The sequence below is a fragment of the Lentinula edodes genome (assembly GCF_021015755.1).
Source record: "Lentinula edodes strain Le(Bin) 0899 ss11 chromosome Unknown C8R40scaffold_35, whole genome shotgun sequence".
NCBI classification, from domain to species: domain Eukaryota; kingdom Fungi; phylum Basidiomycota; class Agaricomycetes; order Agaricales; family Omphalotaceae; genus Lentinula; species Lentinula edodes.
Window position 1 is genome coordinate 483,446 of NW_025764341.1, and position 22,027 is coordinate 505,472.

Here is a 22,027-nt window from a genome sequence, read left to right on the forward strand (position 1 = left end):
GTGGGCGGCTCTTCTCTGTTTCGACTGCTCGCTATGGGGTTCCTAACTAACATTTGCTGCCGGCCAATGTTAGAAAGGGACTGAGTCAACGACCGACCCTTTCCGCTTCCTTACGCGACCTCAAGCAGTTCCCTCCTCATTCCGCGGAAGCATAGCTGCTTAATCCAGATTAAGATTTCAGGAACGGATGGTTGTCCCGCTAGTTCAGTATAACGAGTGGGAGATACAGCCGGAATATTCAGCTCGATCCAGGTTAATAATCAGATCAGGATCTTTTGAACTTGATTGATGATAACTATTAGCAAACAGTTCGGAGAGGTTTGGAGTCACTGATACGCAAGTTCTGATTCGATAGCGCTAAATTGCACGGAGACCTACCTCGCGATCTATGCCAGCTCTATTCCAGTTGGAGAGCCTACGTATCGTAATGGGCTGATACTGATGAATGGTTCCTGCTGCCATCTACGCGTCATAATGAACAAAACGGGAGATGCCCCGAGTTGCATGGGACTTTAGGTCAATCACGTACTGGTCATAGTATTCGATGCTGATGAAAGTCGACGAGGCTGTGGAAAAAAGGTCACATATAAGTTGGGAACGAGGAACAATAGGCTTCTGAATCCGAAGATCATGAAAAGATGAACGTATGCCGTCAGTTTGACAACAACAAAACTCAACAGCATAGTCGTAGACGCCAGCCGAACTGTTGTCGCTTGTCCTCATATTGACGCGGCCAACTCCGTTCCACTCAATATGTTTTCATAGGGTCTGGAAACCGTGAAGGAGGCTATTCCAATCTGAGGCGGTTCCGAGGGTCTATCTCGCAGTTTCACCGAAACTTCGGCGGTTCATAACAAAAGGTTACTTGATGATTTCTATATTCGGGAACTTCAATAAATCAGGCCTTTTGCGCAGTCGCGCCCTGGAAGCCCTTGGACCGTATTGTTATTTGCGCGAGGTTGAATCACTGTTTTGCGGAATTTCGCACGTCGCTTGAGGAAACTGAGGCTGGTTGAACTTTCCTTTTTCGAGTTTTGCGCGCGGTTCCTTGTATGTAGGCAAAAAAGACCTACAACATCATTAGTAGCTTTGCGATGCTAGGATAATAAGAGCGTAGCTCAGGGTGTAATATCGGAGCCGCGGCTTGTCGTCGTTCGACAGGAGGGAGTGGAATAGTCCAACGAATCCACGCTAATATTCGGGCAAGGATTTGGAGGAGAGCGAACCCATAATTTCCTGCAATACCGCTGCTAGCAGCCTAGCACATGGCAGAACCAAATATGAAGGTGGAGCTGTTTATGTTGGTATTACAGTACAGTCGTGTTTATTTTGCATTGCACAATGCTGGTCCCGGGTCAGCCAATCTGCAATACTATGAAGAGGCCCTTTCGGTACGTTCGTACTTGAGGCAAGTACATAAACGAAGAATCAAGATGTTGGAGTCGAGCATTGGCAAGAAAAAGATACGTGGATCGGCTTGGCGCTTATTGAGTTTATGGCGCTTATTGTCTTAGTCTAGCGCCGCGCCTACAAACGTCGAGTCTTTAAACAGCTTCGAGCCTAGGTTGCTTCAAATTTCGATAAATTAGGGCTGTTCTTTTCCTTTGACATACTAGTAAACCCATGTCTTTCTTCAAAGAGCTGAGCTTACTAGTAGTAGGTAGAACAGTCAAGACTGACAATTTGAGAGGAGGAACTGATGGAATACTAGCATCCAATTGTAACCGGAACTCGGAAACTTGTGCCAGCTTGTGCCCAAGAATTTTAGCGCAGTGAATATCTTATTGTTACCTATACTTAGACGCTTAGATGTCCATCGTAAATTTTGATATTCTGACGTTTGAACCCATGTTATATGAACCTCCGCAGAATCCTCCGCAGAATCCACTCGTATTATTTTCATTCAAACATCCAACGAGCCCGGGACCTTCATCTATTTTCCCCTTTTTTCTCTTGGGCTCACACTACATTTCGGAAATGGCTGGTGTCCCGATTCGGCACCTACTAATCTATCTATCTATTGGACTACCCCTATCCGAACCCATATCCGGCTTCGCTCGCGTCTATCTACACGAATATTCAACGCATATCTCGAGATCAAGCGCCTTCAATCGTACCAGCCCGATTTGGGAGTAATACGAGCTGGCAACGAACCTCGAGCGCTCAAATCTTCAAGTTCTATTCCGTGTCATACACGTTCACATGCAACCGTTTTGGAACATTCAGAAGCTTGACAACAATCAGGAGTTTGGTTAGTTTGGAGCAGTGAACATCGTCGCTCAAAGGTTCCAACGAGGTGGCCTTATAGTCTGAAGACGTAACACCAGGTAACACCATCATCCTCTGCTCACCTCAAAAAACAGCCAGTGCCAGGTCCAACCAGGGTACTTACAGACAGATAGAGGCTGATAGAAACAAAGTGAAAGATGTCAAACTGAGATTGAATATTGAAGTCTCGTAAAAATCACAGACCCTCACTTTCGGATGGTGGGCACTAACTATTCTATAGCTACGGCCGTCCTCACGGAGACCGGGATACTTTTAACCTTCCCCTAGTGCGATGCAGGATACTACCAATACACTTGCTAGTACTTGAGCTGCACAAAGAGAAAAAGGACTTTATCACTCAGGAACAACGCTGGTCTCAAGGGAGCGTTGCAACTCAGAGCTGAGAAGGTTAAATATGTCGTACAACAGCGACAAGTACATTGGTATTGTGTATAGTTTTATCGTTAATTTGAAAGAAGTCAGACAAGAAATCGTAGAAGGAAGGATCACATTTCCTCCATATCCTCATGAAAACTTGAGGGACTATTCAACTCCAAGCTATCATTCTGTTTAACAATACCTCTCCCACCATCGATCGATCCAGCAGTGCTACCTACCCATCTCCAAACTCTCAATTCATCACCGCCATAAACTTCTTCCAAGTTAGCCCGTACATTTGCGTTCCCTTCTACGATTTTCTCGACTTTTTCCCATACCTTTTGGCGCACAGTGACCGAATGCTCTTCTTGAAGGACGAGATCCCGGAGCTGGATGGATGAAAGGAAGGGTTGCGGGGTGCTGACTGGATCGGTATAATGTGCGAGCTCTTGATGCTGAAGAGCATCGATCGCGATTTGAACTAAACTTGCGATTCGTTTGGATTCAATCTTCTTCTTTGAACGGCGGCTAGAGCTGGCATAGAAAAATAGATATACCACGATCAAGGCTGTCCAAAAACTATTCATACTTAGCCAGGAACTAAGAACAAAAGCCTCACCAGCAACAGTTCCACGCCATTCAGACCAAGTTTCGCGAGATTTGACAGTAAGTTTGCAAGTCAAGGACAACGAAGCTGTTTTGTGAGCAAGGTATCTTTGGCCCCTTGGGAAGAACCCTGCTTAACAAAGTGGAAAAGAGTTCTTGAATGGATACTTACTTCGCATCTTCGCTAATTAGGACACCACCCCATTGCACGAGTTGTTGCACAGCTTCATTGAATAAATCATCGAAATTTGGCAAAACGTGCTGAGGCTGCGAAGGGATTCATTAGTGCGAGGTCAATGAAATATAGTAAAATACACACATCAACTCCTTCGCGCATTTTCTCCTTAAGCTCATGAACCTGCATACCCCACCTTCTGGCTTCCCCGCCGTCTACATCCTTAATAATCATATCTGCCTCTGCGTTGCAAAGCAGGCTACCACGATGCTGTCCAAGTAATGCTTCAATGCCTTTCCCCAGTGCACCAATATGTCTTTTGCGCCTCGGATCCTCGACACAGCTGGGAGGGAATGCAACATTACCGAAGCCGGGAAGACCATCGAAAATAATCGATATGACTTTCCAAGCTATATCAGACGGGGAGACAGAAGTAGACAAAGTCGTTTTAGAAGGGTCCGCAATAGGCGGGAGGAATGAGAGTAAGAAGGGTGATTTCAAGATGTAAGCCTTTTCACAAGCGATAGTATGTCCCGAGCAGATAGCGTGCTCCGGACAAGGCGTGCATGATTCTGGATACAGAGGAATAGGAACCACCGGACATGGAGGAGAGTCTAGAACAAGGACATGGTCGTAGAGAGTCGTCCTATTCTCGTTATTGCATTCAATAATCAAGGATCGTGTTGATTTCAATTCCTCCAGAACGCGGTTTGTGCTACTTCCGGTATCGCAATAACCTATGGAAGCTGACTCTTCCTTGTATTCAAAGGTAAAATACGACACGACCCCAACAAGGGCGAGGAGTAACAGACGACTGAGCACTGACATTGGTTTTGTGTCCTCGGTTAGAAGGGACTGGCGGGATAGCTTCACAATTGTGCCTTCGTCAGCAATATGTTGTTGTATCACAGCGTTCTGCTCGTCTGCATCGTCCGAACCTTCAGACTCCATATTCGGAAGATCGATCTCCGAAATTTCCCCAGCATCACGATCAAGCTCCGCAACCAATTTCATAGGAACCGGGTCAGGAAAAGATGATTGTGGCTCGTCCTCATCGCGGAGGGGCACTTCTACATCTTCATATTGAACTTCTTGACGCCTCGATGAGCGTGAAGGAGGAGTGTATGGTTTGGAAACAAATTTCCATTGGCTTGAAGTTCGCGGCGGAGGACTGCTCAAGCGGCTGTTATCGAACTCAGGTATCTCTGGTTCAAATTTGGACTGAGGCGGTGAGAAGGTCGGTATGAATGAGGATTTCGCAGGCGAGGAAGAGGGAGATACATTGGGCGGTGCCGACATTGACTTTCGTGATTTTCTTGGACCAGAACTCTTTCGGCCTTTGGACCGAGCAGGTGAAGGTCGGAGAGGAGAAGATGATTCGGCACCAGACTGAAAGATATTGTTATCTTCCCAACCACTGTCATCCTATAAATCATTTGAGTGACACTAAGCACAAACAAAGGACGAGGATTATACTTACGGCTTGCGATATCCGACGACTTTGAGTCCCAGCAGTTGCCCTTTTCGTGGTACGTTTGACTTTGCGAACCGGTTCTTGATCTTCTGCAGCTTCTTCAGGTTCACTTTCTTCAAGGACAGCAGGTTGTACAGGCGGAGCAGTAGCTTTGCGCGAGGAGGCACCGCCTAGCCTGGGTTGTGCAGACGAACGACGTCGCTTAGGCTGCATAAAAGTAACTAAGAGAGCATTGAAATGAAGTAGGATAGGACTCACAGGGTCAGGTTTAGGTGGTGATTCTTCCTCGTCATCGAGATTTAAAGGCGCGCGTGAAAGTCGCCTAGAGGATCTCCTTATGATTGGAGGCTATGAGGAAGTCAATGTTATATACAAGAACAGAAAACGGTTATCACCCACACCGCTGAGATACTCGCCAGTGACCCCATCCTTGATTCCATCATCGCTCGCAATACTATTCTCTTTCTTTATCCTCTCCTTCTTGAATTTTGCGGCTCGCCGTTTGACTTCGTCATTAAAAACTTGGACGAGTTTCGCTTTCGAGTACGGAGTCGGGTAAATGATATTGTGATAACCAAGGACGCCCAGTAGCTGAGAGATAGTGAGAGTTGTAGGCTGGAAATCGGGCTCAAGGTAATCGCCTTGAGCGATGATTTGAGCGGCAGTAAGCCGGGACATTGCGGTGTGGAGCCAACCTGGCGACTTCGTTGATCGGGTAAACAAGCGGTGACACGTGCCAGTCATTACACGCGGCATGAGTAATCCTTTTCCAAAATGCAGTCTGTCTTTGACAGAAGACGAATAAACGGACCAGAAGATAGCTCTGCTCCAATTTTCGCCGACGAACATCAAAAATCGCTCACTCCAGATCTGTACAAAGACCGCCATAATCGAAGCGTTTCTGATATTCGACCTATCTGTTTGTTTTTCCTTATGAATTCAAGAGATCATACATGTTCATATCAACTTCCTCCAGTTCTTCAGCCTGGACTTATAAGCCAGGCGAATGGCTCAGCATATATCGAGACGGATCGGACAAAGATTGCATGCTCAGTGTCTGTTCTTTACTCTTTTCAAAATACCGACTTCTGATTGAAGGGTGCAACAAGTTATGGGCCTCGTCAATCAAAAAACACTGCATACAACGAAAAGGGTAGACTGAACGTGGAGGTAAAATTTACGCCGTTTTCTTCTGAGCGTCGGAGGGCCCCACTTCGGGTGTGTAAGATTGGACCGACAACGAAGTCCTATTCATTATATCTCTTAGGATGCAGAAGATCGGTCAATCGCGGTTGCTATTCAACAGGCCCTCTTGTCCTCTGTTCGACTAGAGCATTTCCCAAAATCCACAATCGATATTTTCTTGGTTATAATAGAAGCAGATGGAATCGAGGGATGTGTTGCTTCAGGTTCGATTGCTGCTAGTACGGCCTTGGCTGATGCTGGTATCGATATGTATGGCCTCGTAACGTCTTGCACTGCTGTTCGTCTTTCTTTGCTCGGTCAAATTATCACTGATTCTGGTCGAAGGCGATCATAGGGGAAGATATCTGGGTTGATCCAACACAAGAAGAGTGCGATATGGCTAACGGGACCCTCATTTTGTCTTGTATGCCTGCCCTTGGAATTGTGACCAACGTGTGGCAATCGGGTCGGATGGCTATTTCTCAGGTTTCAGCAGTATGCATTTGGCTTCTTTACACGTACCATTGCTGAATTTATACTCCTAGTGTTTAGACGCATGTGATGGTCGATGTACAGATATTCACTCTGTTGTCGCGCAAGCTTTGTTAAACAGCGCACGTAGCAAGGTCTAACACAAAGATCAGATTCGCACTTGATTTTGTGTCCGAACCAGCTCTGAACGACAAGGACGAAGCGGAAGAGGCATTTCATAATATTTTACACGTTACGTCTTGAAATCTGATATCGTACAAGATTATAATTCATGTCATGAGATGTCAATGCGGACAAAAAGAGTGGAAAATAGATATTGGGACATTTGAGAGTCATGAAGTGGTAAATGTCTGTAACCTGATGATACGACACCGTTAGCAAGATCAAGTTTCCAGTGGAAACACATACCATGTTGGAGGCACCCTAAACTGGCAAAAAATTGGGCCAATGGCTCCACATCCTCCCGCTCGGTATGTCGCACAGCGAAGTTGACATAAATGAGATCCTTCATATCTCCAACGCAAGTAAATGGGATCCGCATATTTTCTTCCCAAACTGGATTGAATCCATTGTTCTTCACTACGCTGGTGCAGTATGAAGTACTGCGAGGAAATCGTGGATTCGTTGGGAAATAACCAGAAGCTGGACTAGGCGGTCCACTCCCTTGGCTCAGCACTGCAGATACAGCGTCATTCGCAGATACCAATCCCGATGCAATAGAATTGGCAGACACAGAGGGGGGCGTCGGCCAGTCGGGTACGTGGATTGTGACCTGGACGTAAGGATTCACAGGAGATGATTCAGAGACGTCTTTGCCGGACGCATCCTTAGGCGCAGGAAGATGCTGAGCGGATACGATAGTCAGTTCAAGGTAATGCTGGGTCTGTTTCGATAGTAATCCCTTGTGGGGCATACGCAAAGGTAAAGGTTTGAGCAAGTAGCCGCAACCGCCATTCCTTTGGAACATAGCGTGATTGATCATGTAACCGAGGTCTGAACGTTGATAAGTTTCTGCGGAAAAAAATGCTGTTCCGGGCAACTTACCAACGGTCTGCCAATTGATCGCCACCAACTGAGCGCCAGCACTCCAGTAGCGATGCGGTTGATAATTCGTCGAACGAACTCGTGTACCTTTAGGATATATTCTGACCAAATGCCCGCGGGTATGCTTTATCAAGTCAATCATCCCGACTTTGAGCATTTTGTTAGCCATGTTCTCTGAAAGGCTGAACATTTCTTCGGATCTATAGACTTCTTTTTTGTTGATACCACGGTATTTTACACCGACTGTATAGACAAGAAGAGAGAGAAGATCTGGCGACATTCTCATTCTGGTCTTTGATGATGCCACCGAAGAGGTTGATGAATGGCCAGATGCGAGAGCTTTTTTGATAGGCCGGCGAGGTGAGTATGAAGAGGGAGGGGGACTCGAATCGGGCTTTCCACGGCCTCTGACTTTGTGAAGCATATCTGAGTCTACGTCGTCTACGTCTGGTCAGGAAATATGTCGGCGAGATTGATTTAAAATCACCTCTATTTGTACCTTCAGAGCTGCGCCTCATTGACATTGAGAGGTTTTGCAAATCAAACATCGCGTCTGTGTCCGAAGGGGACGATGTGATACCGTCAAATGGGTGACCAAGTTGAAGTGTATTACGGCTAGACGTCGACGAGGTTTGTGAAAGAGGTGGCGAATCGATGTAGTCAATGGAATGCAACTTCTTGGCCTAAAGTCAAGGTTAACAAAAGTTGCAAACAAGTAAACACTCTAGAAAATAATGACCTTGACCAATATTCTGCCCTTCAGTTCTTCAGGACTAGGAAGTTTTTCAATCGTTGACGCTGAGAGCAATACTTCGCTAGTTCGATCCAATGATTGTGTGGCTTCGGACATGCCGACTATAGCTCCATTTTCGTCTCGTCTCACAAGTCTGTCTTTAAAGACGCCCTTCATAATACCGACCAGCTGAGCCTGGCCGACGAGCCCGCAGTGAATCTCTGCAGAAATTATGAGTGGATACTGGGACGCAACGAAGCCATAAGTCATGATGGCTTCACAAACTTCGCGCAATGAGACTTTGGATGTGAGCGTTTTGCCATGAAAGATTTGGGGCCCGGTGTCAGTATCGAATATGTCCACTGTGGCAGGGAGTATGTGAGCTATTCCAAACGCAGCGATTGAACGAACACCCTACACTCAACACAGCGGCATCCACCTAGGAAAGCCCTGACATACCCTTCCACCGTACTTTCTCCGTAAAGCTGATGTCCAATTAAATATGTGTTATGTGAAGATGAGATATAATAGTCAGATAATGGTCGTGTCATGTCGTGGGAGGTCTCTGATAAACGATGGAATGTCGTAACATGTCGTGTATGGTGGTGGCTGAAACCATGATTATGCGTGGAAGGGCCAGCCTCGTCATTTGTACGTGGTTCTAAGCAAGCTGGATTATCGGAAGAGAGAAGAAACGAAGTAAACGTTTCCAGCGTAATCACTCTTGTCGTGGGCGGTGAAGATGCGGCAAACAGCGCAGAAGGTGGAATATATGAAACATCTGCTTCCCATTCTCGAACATTGAGAGAAGATGAAGATATTGATGGTGGAGGGGCCTCTAACGAAGAAGTCGAGATACCTAGAGTGTGATTTGTGTATGGAAAAGCCAGATACGGGGAACCTTGATCGTCGATAGTAGTGCCCGCTACCTCGACAGAATATCGATCAAAGATGTCCTTTAATTCAGCTTCGGAAAGCGTAGACTGACATGAAGTCAAAACGATGTATCACGTATTGTAGCAGACAAAACCTACCTTTTGCTTCTCGCGCATAAAACTCCGAAAGATGTTGAAAGGCATGTTACTGCAATCCTTGCCACGTGAGGATTGCCTATGGAAGAAGCCATCGTCTACAGCATCGGCGATTTCCACGTTACTCTGAACCAGACTCTTGAATAGCCTGTCAAGTTCTGGGCGTGCCTTGAGGAGCTTTCCGAAACGCCGAAAACCTTCGAAATCCAAAGATCCTTGTCGGTAAGTATCCGCGTTCTAATATCAGTATGAGTGTGGATGAGTTTACATACGATACATTTGACCACATACATTGAACAACCTTCGCACTTCCTTTTCTGACATCCTTACATTCAGCCTTTCGCACAAAGCACGCATTTCATTAAAGGTCAGACGTTGTCCTTCGTGGGCGCCAGATAATTCTAAGGACTCATCGCCTTCACCAACACTCCAGTCAGCGTTCGACCCAAACCTCGAGCGCATGTTCTCTCCAGCAGCTGTCCAGAAACTGCGCTCCCAAAGGGCTTGGCGTGTTTCTTCCATGATTCTATCACTGTTCATTCCTCCGCCGAACCCGAGTCCACTGGTTAAGCTAACTCTCAAGGCCACCATTGACCTCAACGTACGCTCCCAAAGTTGAATGACTAAATGGGAGGAGGCTACAAGATGAAGGGTCTTGTAAGTGTGAACGGAATAATTCGATTTGGGAGAACCCAAGGGAAGCGGGGAAAGGTTGGGTTTTGAACGAGCTTTGCTCGGAGATGGTCCGAGGTATATCAGTGTCAACCAACGAGGAAGATAATCTTCCACAGGAGTACACTGTAACTGCGTGATATGATGAAGAGCAGCTTGGCCTGTTCGGATTTCTTTAATGTTCTCTACCGCAACTAAATAATATTTAAAGTCAGAGAATCACAACGATCCGGAACGCGGATAAGTGCTCACTGAATTTTTGGATCTTGCTTTCCCAAATAATTCGACCTTGGTCGGCGTCAAGTCTGAACACAAATTGAATAGGTTTGTGCCTCTTCTTGGATATCTTAAGGAGCGGTGTCCCTTGCTGCAAGAACTGGGGGACTACAAAATCGATAAGGGATTCTGTTAAAATGGAGTCACTGAAGGGAATGATTGGAGAGAGCATCTGGTCTTCCGGGATGAACTGGTCAATAGCTGCAGCGTGCGGTGAAGGGGATTGGACCGGGAAAATGAATGCAATCTCAGTGTGTTGGGTTTCAGTTTCGGAAAGAGATTCTGGAAGTTCAAGAGGGTGGATTGAAGGGGAGTTTAAAGTAGTGCGAAGAAGACCATTCTGCGAACTTTGTAGAGGGCGCATGACTGTCTTAGAATCCAAGCTCATACTCCCGCGAGGTTTCTTCTTCAATTCGGATGCTTCGAATGGGAAGCCTGTGTCCCTCGTCCGATTCGCCGAGTAGGATATAGACATAGACCTCCGTGTCAACACGCCCGTAACAGACTTGAACCTCCTCCTGATAGACTTCCCCATATTTACGGAGTGCCGACGTATTGTTGCGGCTCGACTGCCCTCTTCATGATCTAGGTTGTCATTTGTTGGTGCTTTGGTCCGAATCGTCGTATCTCGTGAACCCTCCGTAAACATTCCAGTAGATGGGACACCAGCATCGCGTTTTAAAGCGCGTCCAGGAACAGAAGATGTCGTGCCCAATGATTCACGCGCATAGGGATATACGAGGCGTGAATTCGCCGTTTTCAGGGAAGCCTGTCCTTCAAAAGACGAACTGGTGGAAGAAGATATTTCGGATGGACGTTGGGCTGATCCTGACATATTATGCGAGTCCTGATAGAGTAAATGTAGATGAAGGCTGCAGCAGATCGTGAACACGGCCGAAATTGTCACAGCTACTTACAAAGTTTACATTAAATGACCATCGAACAAGAAACGAACAGAAACTCACCAGGAAATGTTTGGGTTCGTTATCTCACAATTCATGGAGCGATAACATGCTAAAGAACTAAAGAGAACGAGAAAAATGATCCTATATGTGAGCACTGGTAATGAGAATGGCTCCGTATGTACATTCGGGAGCACTGCTGAGTGAGTCGCTTATTTATTGGAGGATGACTCAATATATATCATGGCAATCAGCATTGTAATTTGTATGTCCGACCCCAATGTTCAAAATGACTCTTTGACTATACGTACTTAACTTTGTTTTACCGCACCTAGTCGCACCCTCTTGTTATTAGATTGTGAATAAGGGTAAATGATAAAGCGATCTCAATGTCGACACGGCCTCAAAACAAATATGTATTCTTCTTGTTCCCAACTTGTTCTTTCTGTTTTTTAAAAATTTCATTTGCGAATTAATGGTCTGAATTCGAACAACGGATTTATTTAACGGTGTTACTTCAAACCCGTGTCGTATCTCGCGGAAGTCATCTACCGACACGGATATTACATAACGTACCGTCGCGTCCTCAGCTGATGCTGGGGAATGCAGAGGCTCCTCGACAATCGGAGCTGAGATTGTGATTTACTGCGATCGAGCCAATCGGTGATCCTGACGAAAGTACCAAGAACAATAATAGCTTGGGAATGAGGGATGCCATTCAAATATTTGCAATGTACTCGAAGGTTAAGAAGAGAAGGAAGGTCTGAAGATTGTCTTGTTACCGTACCACTTCCCTTTAACCTGCATTGGAGACCTGTAAATCAAGTTTCGAGGGGTAGATGGATATCGGCGTACCATGAGGTTCCAATACGCAGCAGGGAACAAATCCTAAGAGGTGAATGCAATTTTAAAAAAAAACCGAGCATGGGTATTAGAGTATACTGACCTTCTTGAGATGATAGAAGAACCTAGAGTAAACATTTCAATAAGAACTCCGTACTTTGATTGAAGAACAATACGCACCGATTGGGCTTTGATTGGTCCATCCATGGGAAGGTTTCTTTCGGTTCTAAACCATATTTGAACTCGGCAAGCAAGAGTTCACCGTATCCAGTGAGGAGCTTTTCCGAACCCGATTCTGAATTAGTAGAGAAAAGATAAGATTGAAAAATGACTTACAGGACAACTAGTGTATCCATCATATTTTGCAGTGGAGACTTTGCCGGTATCCATCACGGAGAACAAATTCTCTGTCAGGACTGGCGCTTGAGCAATGACAGCAGTTGCGGTTTTCGACGTAGGAGCTGAAGAGCAATCTCCAAGGGCGAAGATGTTGTTGTACTCGGGTTTAGTATGTTGAAGAGTGGCGGGGTCCACTGACACCCAGCCAGCAGAATCAACAATGGGAGAGCCTTTCAGGAAATCAAGAGGGCCCATGGGGGGAGTAACATGTAAAGTGGTGTAATCTACGTCTACAGTCGTACCGTCCGCCTTTTTGAAAGTAGCTTTGTGGTTTGGGGAATCGATGGAGATGAGGTTATGCTGAAAGTATCCCCCGACACCCCGATCTTGGCGAAGACGATCCAGAACGTCCGAGTACTTTTTTACACTAAACATGGTGGGCATGCCGGTGTAGAAGTTCACCTTGATCTTGTCTGCTCGGGAAGTTCTTTTGAAGCGATCCAGAGCCATCCACATAATCTTTTGAGGTGCTAAGGAAAAGGTCAAATTTGCAGTTTCATGGTGAAGTGTTGGTCCTCAGTTACCTCCAGCACACTTCACCACTCCAGCAGGCTGAGTGAAGATCGCGTTCCCATTCCGCAGACTTTCAATATCATTCCAAACTTTATCACACGTGTCGTAAGAATATATAGAGGAAACGCCTGAGGAAGAGTCGACCAGCGCTTGCGGTAAACCCTGAATACCGCTCCAATTGGTTTGAAGACCGGTAGCCACAACGAGAGCATCATACGACACGCTACGACCCGACGTTGTCGTGATGGAAGACGACTCGGGGAGAAAAGTCTTCACATTCTCCGAGATGTGTGTCAAATGTTTGGGAATTAAGGACTCAAGGGGTTGGCGTGTAGTTGACTTGGAACGCAGCCCAGAGCCTACTAAAGTCCTTTGAACGAACCAAACATCAATCAGTGGAAAGAGTCATGATCGACAATAGGTGCTATGCTCACCATCCAGGCTATGAAGATGATGGTGTTTTGATACCCACATTAACTTCGCTGACATGCACCGCACACACACACACCTGATAGTAGTGATATTCAGCAGAATCTATGATGGCGATGTCTCCGGGATTGAGGGACTTGCCCGCTGCTGCGAACCGGTCATAAATTTGGTTCGCCACGGACAAACCACCGCTACCTTTTATACAGAATCAAGTGAGCTGCGTTTTGTGAGGATGTAAGAAAACTTGCCAGCCCCAACCACGACAATTTTGTACTTGTCAGAGGTCGTGGATGTACTGGAAAATCGAAGGGACCGTAGGGCCCGAGAAGAGTCTACTACTAGACGACGACCAGTAAGCATAGTATGTTGAAGGAACAATGGCAACTTGAGCCCGCCGCGTCGTGATAAAGTTGTGGAAGGCCCATTGCTAAAGTTTGCGTAATTTCAGGATCACGAGCTGTTCGCGACTTTGACTTATGGCAACGGTGCCTGCTTAGTAAGACAGCTCTCTTTATCTTTTCTTTCAACTCCGACCCCCAGCTGGTGCTGGACTGGTTGCAGGATTTTTGTATTATTTAGCTTTCTAGTGTACTTTCCATGCTTCCCAACAGTCCTCGCACCATGCCTGGAGGCTTGCCTTCTGGTCCTCGTTCGCGTTCCACCGGTCCTTCGCGACGACAGAACGCCAGACGTTCTGATTCGCCAATTGAAAGTACTAATTTTCCTCCATCTACTAGACATTTGAGGTCCCAACGTTCGCTTGCCTCAATTTCGCGTGAACCGTCTCGTGCTGGTCCTCCACTACCCTCGCCACCTACTTCATCGGAATACAGTCGTAGCTGGCAAAGGAAATATACCCCACAATCCCCTCAATCCTCATCGTCTTACGACTCGACGTCGTCCCGCATTTCTCAGGACTCTTCATCTACAGTTTCCTCTGCCTCTTCGATATTCGATCGGGTTAAGAACGGAGCCGCAAGTTATGCCTCCTCATTCACCAGTATTGAAGACCATGACAACGAGGTTGATAACGATTCTCGAGGACGCTCTATGCGGAAGCCACATTTGCTGCCATCTCTTTCAGCCCCTCTACCAGGTAAACATCACTTACGTTCCCTAGATGCTATTAACTCACTCTCTCCGTCTATTTAGAGAGGGTTGAAATGGAAAGAACTGATACTGGTACCGGTGACGGCTATACCGTGTGGAACCGTGTAGCTACAGCTGCTAGCACGCTGACCATTAGTGTCAGCAAAGCCTGGGCAGCCAATGTGTCGGTGCTTTTGGGAGAAGGTCAGGCCTAATCAAGATTGGTCCCATTTCGCGCGATCTAGCTCATCCTGTGTTGCAGAAACTCCACCTGGACAGGAATCAAGATTGACAAGAGCAATGAAGGCGTATCATATCGAGAAAGCTCGAGACTCTAGCGAGCTCCCTGCGTTTCTTTTTGCAGAACACGAGCGACAACCTCGTAAACGCCCTCCCAGAGTTGAAGAACAGCAAGTGGCCCCTCACAATGTTCGCAGCGGCAGAGGGCGTGAAGAGGGATCAGGAGTCAGAAATCGCAAGGTCCCCGAATCAGCTTCCACGTTGAATAGATCTATCAACCGAAGCACAGCTCTCAACAACAACATGGAACTGTCGAAACAATCACAGACGGGTACAGATCGTTTGAAGGCTCTTCGTGAGGCGAGACGTACACAAACAACGACTGCATCTGATTTTCATGTTACTACCGAACAAGCTGCCCCCCAACTTCCTCGGCCAAGGGTTGGCCTCCCCTCAACTCCTGGACCTCGCCGTAGATGAATGCGATTTTCAGACCACACACACTCGTTGGACAGATGGATGGAAACGATCACTTGCTAACTGTCTGTTGTATGTAAAGTACATAGTAGTAACATACAATATGATACCTATATATAAGGAACGCCAATGGGAGTTTGGTGTAAGATAACCATCAAACCAACCATTTGCTCGGTCTTGATTTGGTCCTGATCGAGAGGAGAACTCGGTGATTTTCCGTAACAACGCACCCAAACACCGGTACGCTTTGACATGGAATCATTTCTTGCCAGACAACGGCATGTCATATCGAATCAGAATTCAATGTCGAGCACATAAAAGAGTAGACGTGGAGAAAGATAGTTCACACCCTTCGTTTCCTTCCCTCCTTTCGTTTTTTTGTTTGCTTTATTTTTGAGTCGAGCCCAGTCTCACTCCCTTCGTTCAGTGTCTGAGGTGTGTCAATTTTTGTCTATGTGGCCTTGTCCTGTGATTGAAAATTAATTTTTTTGCTAGATCATCCGCCCTCTTTGCCAGTCAAGAGGTCCCAGCAAATCCTCCGGAGGTTTCCACTAGCTTTCAGTCCTTTTTATTCAACGACCCCCCCACACACCTCTACGGTTAACCTACTCTCTTTGATTATAACATGGTTCTCCCCAAATCCTTGATCGCTGTCGCCCTTTTGTCTGGCTTTGCATCGGCTCTTCCGTATAGCTCTAGTTCAACCAGCGCTTGTACAAACGGAGACTGTTCAGGTTCATCATCATCCGCTGCATCGAGCGGGTGCAGTAGCGGAGACTGTTCATCTTCGTCCTCAGACTCTAGCTGTAGCAGCGGAGACTGTTCATCTTCCAGTTCGATGATCTCTTCCGGCTGCTCCAGTGGTGACTGCTCAGACACATCTATGTCAATGATGGATTCCAGCAGTACCATGATGATGGAATCTAGCAGTACCATGATGATTGACTCAACCAGTACCATGATGATGGAATCTAGCAGTATTATGATGACCGAGACAGCAGCAGCTACTTCTGTTACTACCACTGCCGCTATGAGCTACAGTACCCCCTCCTACGGTTCCGGTTCCAGCAGCTGGGGAAGTTCTGGTTATGATGGCTGCGTAAGCATTTGAATATTCTTCCATATTTTGAAGCATGTCGGCTGACCATGATTTCTGCACAGGTACAACGTAAGTTAATTGTGTGATACACCTTGGACTCGATTTGACTAAGGGTTTTTCATCTTCAGAATGTATTGCTTCTTTCGGTACCCCCGCAACGTATGCTCCGACTGCCACCAGTGGAAGTTCAGGTAGCACCGGTACTGGCTCAACCATCACTGTAGTCGTTGCACCCACTCAGGGTGTGCTGAGATATGTGCCTTTCGCCGTTAATGCCTCTGTTGGAGATACTATCAAATTCATGTGGGGAGCTAACAACCACACCGTCACCAAGAGTTCCGAATTGACTCCTTGCAACAAGACCTCCGATGCTCCTTTCGCATCAGGAGAACAAAATCAAAGCTTCGTCTGTACGTGAATTGTCGCGCACTATGTGAGGAATCTGATTATTTATTCTTATCGCAGTCACGCAAGTGGTTAACGATACCAACCCCACTTTCTTCTATTGTGGAACTCCCACTCACTGTGAGAAGGGAATGTTCGGTATCATGTATGTTATTCTTATCTGTATCGACGACCAAGAGCTAATCTAAGGTTTCAGTAACCCTCCTTCGGCTCTTGACGCCCCAACCTCTGTTGCTGGAATGATGTCTTCTGTTGTTTCTAACGTCAGTATCCCTACTACATTTTCTTTCCATGTGCTTATCTTTCTGGCCATGCTTAGGATACCTCTGGAAATCTGGCTACATATGCTTCGTACACATCCAACCAGACCTCTGGTTCTGCAGGTGCTAACTGGGGAGCTAACATTGATATGAGCAACATGCCTTCTTGGGCGTACGACGCCGTTGTTGAAAATGTCATGTTCACCCGTAATGTGTTGGCGATGAACCCGGATATCATGAATGCCGATGGCTCGGTCAACCTTGCCTCGATCGGTTCAACCCCCATGATGGTTCCCCCCGATGTTGGAAGCGCTCTTAATGCTGCCTCTTCTCCATCATCTGATTCTTCGTCCACATCTACTGCAAGCTCTGTTGCCTCTTCAAGTGCATCCTCGGCTTCATCTACATCTTCCCCCGTAGGCGCTTCTTCAACGAATGGTGCAATGTCGGTCACCTCCTCTAAAGCTCTTGTCGGAGCTGTTGTTCTCGCCGTCACTTTCTTTGCACTCTAGAAGTATCAAATGATTGTATCAATGTTTCGGACTTTCTTGGGTTGACTGCCCTAAAATACCACTCAAGGACTTTTCATAGAGTACCATATACCGTATTTCGTCGTTGACATGATTCACAAGGACTGTTTTCATTTTTGAGCTTTTTTGGGTGATCCATACAATACTTAATTATTCCTTCTGCCTACGAGACCTCTCGCTCATTTGTAGATGCTCTGCTTTTTAGGTAGTCGCTGAATAAATTCATCAGGTTTGACACCGCCCTGACTCGAAGGCAACTATCTACATGTGGTTCCATAAGTTTTTCGAGGTTGTGAAGGGTGTTAGGCAACCTTGTTCGGTCCCATTAGTACCTCTACTTACCACTTATCTCACTTCACCAAACGAGAATTATAAGTACAGATAATCGGACTGTAGAATATTATACATGATGTTTATAAGTTAAGAACTGGAATTTTTTCAAAGTTAATAAAGATTAACAGCTGTCGCAACAGATTAAATTTGAGAATTGTCGGCCTCCAGATCGTTTTGTGCAACATGGTCACTATTGAAGCTGCTACCAGCTGTCATCAAAGCATCGTCGCCTCCTCCTTCAACGAATCTGATCGTTGAGAGATGATGCGGCGTTGCTAAATCGATGCTACCAGCTACTTTGTGTCCATTGGGTGATTTGGACTCTGCAGTGCCAGGTGTTGCACGAATGCTGAGGTGAAAAGATTCTGCCAGTGGCGCTCGCTCCAAATTGACGAGGATAATCACTGCCACCGGATACATTGGCTGTAAGAAGACACGGCGTACCGTTAGCGTTACTGAGAATGTATAGTAGAATGATCGGAATATTATTTACCACTACCTCCAAAAAGACCGAACTGAACATCAGGTACGCGGCCGTCTCATTTTGTGTGGTGATCGTAAAGTCTTCCAAGGTGAGTAAAATTGCATAGAGGAGCTGTTTCTCCTAGTGAGATATCTATGAATGGGACTGATAGGACAGCGACAGACCTGGAAGACGCCTAGGACTGTCCCAGATTCAACCAACAATAGCAGAAGACGTTCAACGTGCGACCGTTGTTTCCCGTTATACAATGGCTTGACAGTTTTATGGTGCACTCTAAATATCAAGGTATAGGTTCAATTTATTCTTAATGATTACCATTCCATTGATACTTACATCAACTTGACCCCGATGAGTGATGTAGCAACGAGGTTCGTAAGTAGAGAAGTCCAAATCGATGTCACGCTGAGAGCAAGAACAGTTGTCTGTAGACCCTCGGATAGATCTGCCACATCGCATGCGCTAGAGATTATGAGTATGGCTGTAAAGAACATTCAGAATTGACCCGAGTAAAAGACTGAGGATTCGAAAAAAAGGGGAACGCGGATCAATCAAAAGTACGGAAACTCGCCTCCGTTCAATGCCATTAGGGTCACCAGAAACCATTGAACAATCCTGTTCCCTGTATATATTGCCCAAGCTCGCCATATAACCGTAGCATCTCCAACCAGAAGCTAAATTGTGTTCCAGCGTTTAGTATTTATATTATGAGTTACATCTTGAAGGAGAAGAAAACGGACATTCAAGTTTGCTGCCCAGACACTCATATGGCCCCATGGTAATGCTTTGGCATTTGCCACCTCTGCTTGCGCTCTAAGCCCCCCACCATTACTCAGGGGATTGAACACATTTTTCAATCGAACGAGTTCAATTCCGACACTAATAATGTATGCCCAGGTGTTGATTCCCAGAATAATGATTGTGATACCAAGAAGATAACGACGGGGACGAGTGCTTGGGATTCCCGATTTCCTGATTCAAGTATCATGTTGGAATGAGTATGGGCAGACAAGAAATAAATGAGAGAGAGAGAGATTAGACATACAGAAGTAGTGCTAATGCTATGAAAGCCAGGAGAAGATAAAATCCTGTCAACAGCAGAGACAGGTTAGTATTCATGCAAACATCAACTGAATCTAGAAACAAAGACAGACCATACATAGAGCAAATCAAAACCAGCTGTGCGATGTTCCAATAATCAGTGACTCCGATAGAAGCTAACAGCGATGTTTCTTCAGGTGTCATTTTTCAAGGATTTGCCAACGAGGGAATCGAAGGAGGAAGGCTAAGAATGCCGAAGAAATTCAGCGAATGCCTCTGTATAAATATGTCCATGGCGCAATGTTTGCATTTTTTGTCTTGCTTTCACCAGGGCCACATCTATGTTGCACGAAAGGATCCAACACCCCAACTCTCAGGCATCTCCGTCGATTCCGGTGCTTATCTTGGTCTATGAGCTGGTCCTGAGTCGATATTTTACCTCTGCAGGACTCCACAGGCCCTACACTTACCGTTGAACGCTGGAACAGCGCTGAGCATGACATTCAGATTCATACCATGTCCCCCTCGCACAGCCCGATAAGATAGTGTGATACGAGCTGTCCACGTCCTGGTCATCATTACTACGACCCGAAGTTATGTTTGTCCTCCTCGGACCTTCTGCTTTCAAGACGCCGGGTGCAAAAATTATTCAATCGATTGCGGATTCGGAGAGAGCTTGAGGGAAAGTTTAGATAGGTTAGGTTACTTGTGAAAAAGTTAGAAGAGAAAATCAGGTACGAGCAGGAACAGAGTAGAAGTGACCAATGGAAAACCAAGTTTCGACTCTGATACGCGCATAGAGGATGCTTTAATTTCGGAATTGAAACCGCGGTACATACATCGCAGAACAAAACACATTCGGTCAGCCAGACACAAGTGTGGTGAGCGCTTTCATAAGATTGATCGCCTTGGGAGATCCGACGTAGCAGTGTTAGTAGGGCGATTATATCTTCTCTCATCTCTCATCGCCAAGCCTCGATACAACGAAAACTCTGAGCGCACCCTTCCCTTCCTTTGATATCTTTCGTGTCCAGCCTCCGACAGGGACACCCTAGGGTCAGATACCTTCCGTGCACAAGTGTTGCATACCCGCACAGGGCTGTTCCAGCCAAGCATCTTGGAGTCTCTTGTATTCTCGATTGGGCAGACTTATCTTACATAGTTTGAGAATGACACAGGTAGAGATGTCAGCATCTCTTCTGTGCACACATGGCTCATTGGTCGGTACGGCCAGGGCCAATACTGACCCCAGACACCCCAGACATGTAAAGCAAGGTATAAGGAACAAGAAGAACAGGCACCATGGCTCAAAGACAGGTCAGGAGAAATGGGGTACATTCACCTAAGTTGGGACTTGAAGAGATGACTATGAATTGAAAACTAAGTGGGGCTGAGATCAAAGAGAATAACGAAGCCACAGACAAAAAGAATGATGAATCCTGCGTTTTCATCATGGTCGTATATATAGCGGAATACCGGGACAAGTACACTTCTAATGGAGCGAACAATTTCCGTCACGAGCGAGAGACACTGAGATCATCCAACTGAGTGAATGAAGACAAACACGTACCACGGTTGTGTAACTCATCTAAAGCGTACAACGATCCTTAAGTTCCCACAACGATCTCCTCGCATCTCCGGTGGGAGCATTTAGCACACGAAGTCTCACTGAATGACCAAAAAAGAATGTCAGAGTCGAGATCGATTCTTGGTCATCGTCGGAGAGGATTTGAATCAATATAGCCTGGACAAAGAGGAGAAGGAGTGCAGAAAATGGATATCGAACGGAGGAGTAGTACAAGAAAGATGTACCGGTACTAGAACCGTGTTTCTTCTGCGTATTGCGTATCCCATATTCGTGAAGGATGCCATATACAGAGGGTCATAGAGCAAATAACCTCTTGTCCTTCTGTGCATCCGCAATGACCCGTCTCTGAATTACCCACCGCGAAGTACAAAAAAGAGGCCAAAGCGGGAGAACGGATCACCAACTCTGAAAGAGGAGGTCCTTGTAGGTAGCGATCGGTAATCTGGCAGGAAATTTCCTTTTTTGGATGTATTAAAATCGGGTCTGTAGATCGGAATGCAAAGCTGTAGAAACACAGCTTTAGTTATATCAAGGGTGTGTTTTTGGGGGGTAAAATGCATTGGCATGACTAGGCATGACTCCATTCATTTGGCCAGCATGAACTAAGTTTGAGATTAAATGTTGTTGTAAAGCAGTATTAAGAGTCATATTATGAGTTTTCAAGAATATATGATCATGTAAAACAAGATTTGACTTACTGCAAGTCATTGATGACCGAGTAATATTTTGAATAGAATTTTGCTGCCATAAGATATGTAATGGAGTATGGCTGTGCAGAGAAACATGTATGTTGAGTCAGTGCAACTGATGTAATGAGTCATTTTGAGTCTTTGAAGGAAAGAGTAATATCACTAATATATCTTGAAATATCCAATATGCAGGTTTGTTGAAAGTCATTTTTTACTGCACTTAATTCACAGTTGATATTGTCATTCAATGTCTTGAGTCAATCTGTGATATCGATAGGGTGAGTATATATAGCTTCATCAGAGTGTAATCTATTGTACAATAATGTCTTCAGTCATAGTTTAGAGGCAAGCTCTGCTCATGATGTATCACTATCC

General features: G+C 45.9%; 7 protein-coding genes across 7 annotated transcripts; 3 read left to right on the forward strand and 4 right to left on the reverse strand.

The window, feature by feature from the left end:
• Nucleotides 1-2,667: 2,667 nt before the first annotated feature.
• Nucleotides 2,668-5,579, reverse strand: C8R40DRAFT_1120765 (Man1-Src1p-C-terminal domain-containing protein; the record flags this gene model as incomplete). The annotated part of the gene is made up of 7 exons (XM_046228784.1): nucleotides 2,668-3,214; nucleotides 3,266-3,369; nucleotides 3,425-3,519; nucleotides 3,572-4,852; nucleotides 4,908-5,108; nucleotides 5,160-5,249; nucleotides 5,301-5,579. The coding sequence occupies 7 exons, from the start codon at nucleotides 5,577-5,579 to the stop codon at nucleotides 2,775-2,777; spliced, it is 2,490 nt and encodes an 829-aa protein (XP_046082984.1). The 3' UTR covers nucleotides 2,668-2,774.
• A 96-nt stretch (nucleotides 5,580-5,675) lies between these two features.
• C8R40DRAFT_1053962 (3' exoribonuclease family, domain 1-domain-containing protein) lies at nucleotides 5,676-6,718 on the forward strand (the record flags this gene model as incomplete). The annotated part of the gene is made up of 6 exons (XM_046224898.1): nucleotides 5,676-5,820; nucleotides 5,878-5,956; nucleotides 6,011-6,119; nucleotides 6,169-6,384; nucleotides 6,432-6,581; nucleotides 6,632-6,718. The coding sequence occupies 6 exons, from the start codon at nucleotides 5,676-5,678 to the stop codon at nucleotides 6,716-6,718; spliced, it is 786 nt and encodes a 261-aa protein (XP_046082985.1).
• On the reverse strand, nucleotides 6,639-11,492 carry C8R40DRAFT_540815 (uncharacterized protein). Its single transcript, XM_046235385.1, has 10 exons — nucleotides 11,300-11,492; nucleotides 10,311-11,243; nucleotides 9,678-10,252; nucleotides 9,390-9,623; nucleotides 8,774-9,338; nucleotides 8,362-8,717; nucleotides 8,110-8,305; nucleotides 7,623-8,048; nucleotides 6,987-7,571; nucleotides 6,639-6,935 (listed from the first exon to the last, which is right to left on the reverse strand). The coding sequence occupies exons 2-10, from the start codon at nucleotides 11,167-11,169 to the stop codon at nucleotides 6,853-6,855; spliced, it is 3,879 nt and encodes a 1,292-aa protein (XP_046082986.1). The 5' UTR covers nucleotides 11,170-11,243; nucleotides 11,300-11,492; the 3' UTR covers nucleotides 6,639-6,852.
• Nucleotide 11,493: 1 nt separating this feature from the next.
• Nucleotides 11,494-13,780, reverse strand: C8R40DRAFT_1206644 (FAD/NAD-P-binding domain-containing protein; the record flags this gene model as incomplete). The annotated part of the gene is made up of 8 exons (XM_046233166.1): nucleotides 11,494-12,037; nucleotides 12,092-12,124; nucleotides 12,183-12,204; nucleotides 12,260-12,357; nucleotides 12,416-12,948; nucleotides 13,003-13,361; nucleotides 13,492-13,611; nucleotides 13,665-13,780. The coding sequence occupies 8 exons, from the start codon at nucleotides 13,778-13,780 to the stop codon at nucleotides 11,981-11,983; spliced, it is 1,338 nt and encodes a 445-aa protein (XP_046082987.1). The 3' UTR covers nucleotides 11,494-11,980.
• Nucleotides 13,781-13,929: 149 nt separating this feature from the next.
• C8R40DRAFT_540504 (uncharacterized protein) lies at nucleotides 13,930-15,283 on the forward strand. The gene is made up of 4 exons (XM_046235383.1): nucleotides 13,930-14,063; nucleotides 14,158-14,516; nucleotides 14,575-14,713; nucleotides 14,772-15,283. The coding sequence occupies exons 2-4, from the start codon at nucleotides 14,403-14,405 to the stop codon at nucleotides 15,227-15,229; spliced, it is 711 nt and encodes a 236-aa protein (XP_046082988.1). The 5' UTR covers nucleotides 13,930-14,063; nucleotides 14,158-14,402; the 3' UTR covers nucleotides 15,230-15,283.
• A 996-nt stretch (nucleotides 15,284-16,279) lies between these two features.
• Nucleotides 16,280-17,748, forward strand: C8R40DRAFT_540507 (uncharacterized protein). The gene is made up of 5 exons (XM_046235384.1): nucleotides 16,280-16,394; nucleotides 16,454-16,735; nucleotides 16,791-16,875; nucleotides 16,927-16,993; nucleotides 17,050-17,748. Exons 1-5 carry the CDS (start codon nucleotides 16,373-16,375, stop codon nucleotides 17,500-17,502), a joined length of 909 nt encoding a protein of 302 aa, XP_046082989.1. The 5' UTR covers nucleotides 16,280-16,372; the 3' UTR covers nucleotides 17,503-17,748.
• A 31-nt stretch (nucleotides 17,749-17,779) lies between these two features.
• Nucleotides 17,780-19,699, reverse strand: C8R40DRAFT_1120788 (uncharacterized protein). Its single transcript, XM_046228785.1, has 8 exons — nucleotides 19,489-19,699; nucleotides 19,380-19,422; nucleotides 19,075-19,306; nucleotides 18,906-19,008; nucleotides 18,671-18,815; nucleotides 18,502-18,610; nucleotides 18,347-18,448; nucleotides 17,780-18,276 (listed from the first exon to the last, which is right to left on the reverse strand). Exons 1-8 carry the CDS (start codon nucleotides 19,577-19,579, stop codon nucleotides 17,995-17,997), a joined length of 1,107 nt encoding a protein of 368 aa, XP_046082990.1. The 5' UTR covers nucleotides 19,580-19,699; the 3' UTR covers nucleotides 17,780-17,994.
• Nucleotides 19,700-22,027: the final 2,328 nt, after the last annotated feature.